Genomic DNA, 1527 nt, shown 5'->3' with positions numbered 1-1527 from the left:
CGCCACGCCCCCGCACCACGCCCCCGCGCCACCACGCCCGGACGCGCCTGACGCTAATGCGAGGGGCCCTTATCGATGCTGTCGATGGGCGGAGCGGCAGTAGTCCGGGCTGTGAACGTCTCCCCGTCATACCCATACCCGTTCCGTCGGCACCACCGGGACATCCTCCCCTCCTCCCTCCCTTCCTCTCCCATCTTTGCGTAGTAGGGTTGCCATAGCCACGCTCGTCTCCACCTCCTTTGCTTTGAACTCGGTCGCAAAAAAGGGGTGGGTTGGATGGGCGTGTCGACGACGTCATTCTGGCCACCGCATGTTCGACGGGATATACCCTTGGGTAGTTGTCAGCCCCCTCTCCCTCTCTCCCTGCCACACCCTCTGTTACGAGCCCGGTTGTTAACTGCCTCAACTTGTCACGCCTCCCTCGCTTTTCCTTTTTCCCCATCCTCCCTCCCTTCTTTGCAAAACTTTATGGAACAAATATAAGTTTAGGTATCGCTCTCCTGCCAGCCGGCACATCGATACCAATTTATTCAGTGCCCCCTCCCCCCAATCGGGTACCAGCGGGCGGGTGGGGGGAGAGGGGCAGGCGGACTACTAGACAAGTCGCCCAATAAGCCAAACCCTCCCCCGCCGAGCTCTTCTGGACGGGGACAAACAACCCACGCTTTCCGGCTCTCCTACGGGAGCGCAGCTGCCACGTTGACCGCGCAGCTGCAGTCAGGTGCCCCCAGGCCCCGCTCTCACCGTGTCTGTCGTCTTGTTGCAGCTGTGCGCGGTGCGAGCTGGACGTGCGGCCGGTGCGGCGCAGCTGCAGCGCCTCGTGCACGCCGGGCGCGGCCTGCCCGGTGCGCGCCGCCGTCCTGCTGCCCCGCGACGCCGACCAGTACGAGGTGGCGCTGCCCCGCGTGCTGCCCGTCATGGCGCTGGCCGCCGAGGCCGTGTCCCGGCGCGGCCTCTGGCCCCTGGACCTCCTCTCGTTCCTGCCCGGCGACGACAAGTGCGACGCCGTCTACGGCCAGATCTCGGCCGTCGACTCGTACGCGCACGACTGCGCGCACGTGTTCTTCGGGCCGGCCTGCGAGTACAGCGTTGGTGAGTACTGCCCCTTGGCGGGTACCCTTGTCAGCGTGGCGGGGAGCGAGACCCCTTTCTCTCCACGTGGCCGGCCTGAGCCGTGTACTTACACGCGCCCCCTGGACCTCCGGCCCGGGCCCCATTGGACATGCAAACGATGCTGGTCAGCGGGGCGTCCGCTCGACGCCTTGTTGTTCATCCAGCCGATCTAGATCTTAGGAGGAAGTTCAGCCGTCTGTGGGTGTGCTGGGGCCGCCCGCACCGCCGCCGGCAAGGTCCGTGACCAGAATTGGAGCGGTCCACCCAAGGGAGCGGCTAGAGTGTCCGTCTTCTTGACCCGTCCTCACTTAGACCTGTTCTCTGTCTCCCCGGAGACCCTCCTGGTCCCGGGCCCCGCCCGCGGCGCGGCTCCGGAGTTGCGCGACGCCGCCTCGCCCCGCCCCGCCCCGCCCC

The 1527-nt window shown here is 66.5% G+C and overlaps 1 protein-coding gene across 1 annotated transcript; it reads left to right on the top strand.

Annotated features, from left to right (window-relative positions):
• Positions 1-766: 766 nt before the first annotated feature.
• On the top strand, positions 767-1353 carry LOC127751775 (uncharacterized; the record flags this gene model as incomplete). Its single annotated transcript, XM_052275829.1, has 1 exon — positions 767-1353. A coding segment is annotated over one exon (520 nt), but the record flags the coding sequence as incomplete, so codon positions are not given.
• Positions 1354-1527: the final 174 nt, after the last annotated feature.

Source organism: Frankliniella occidentalis, unplaced genomic scaffold (genome assembly GCF_000697945.3).
Source record: "Frankliniella occidentalis isolate FOCC.00 unplaced genomic scaffold, Focc_3.1 Scaffold984, whole genome shotgun sequence".
Taxonomy (NCBI): Eukaryota; Metazoa; Arthropoda; class Insecta; order Thysanoptera; family Thripidae; genus Frankliniella; species Frankliniella occidentalis.
The sequence above is the reverse complement of the archived record's forward strand: the minus strand, read 5'-3'. Positions and strand labels throughout refer to the sequence as shown.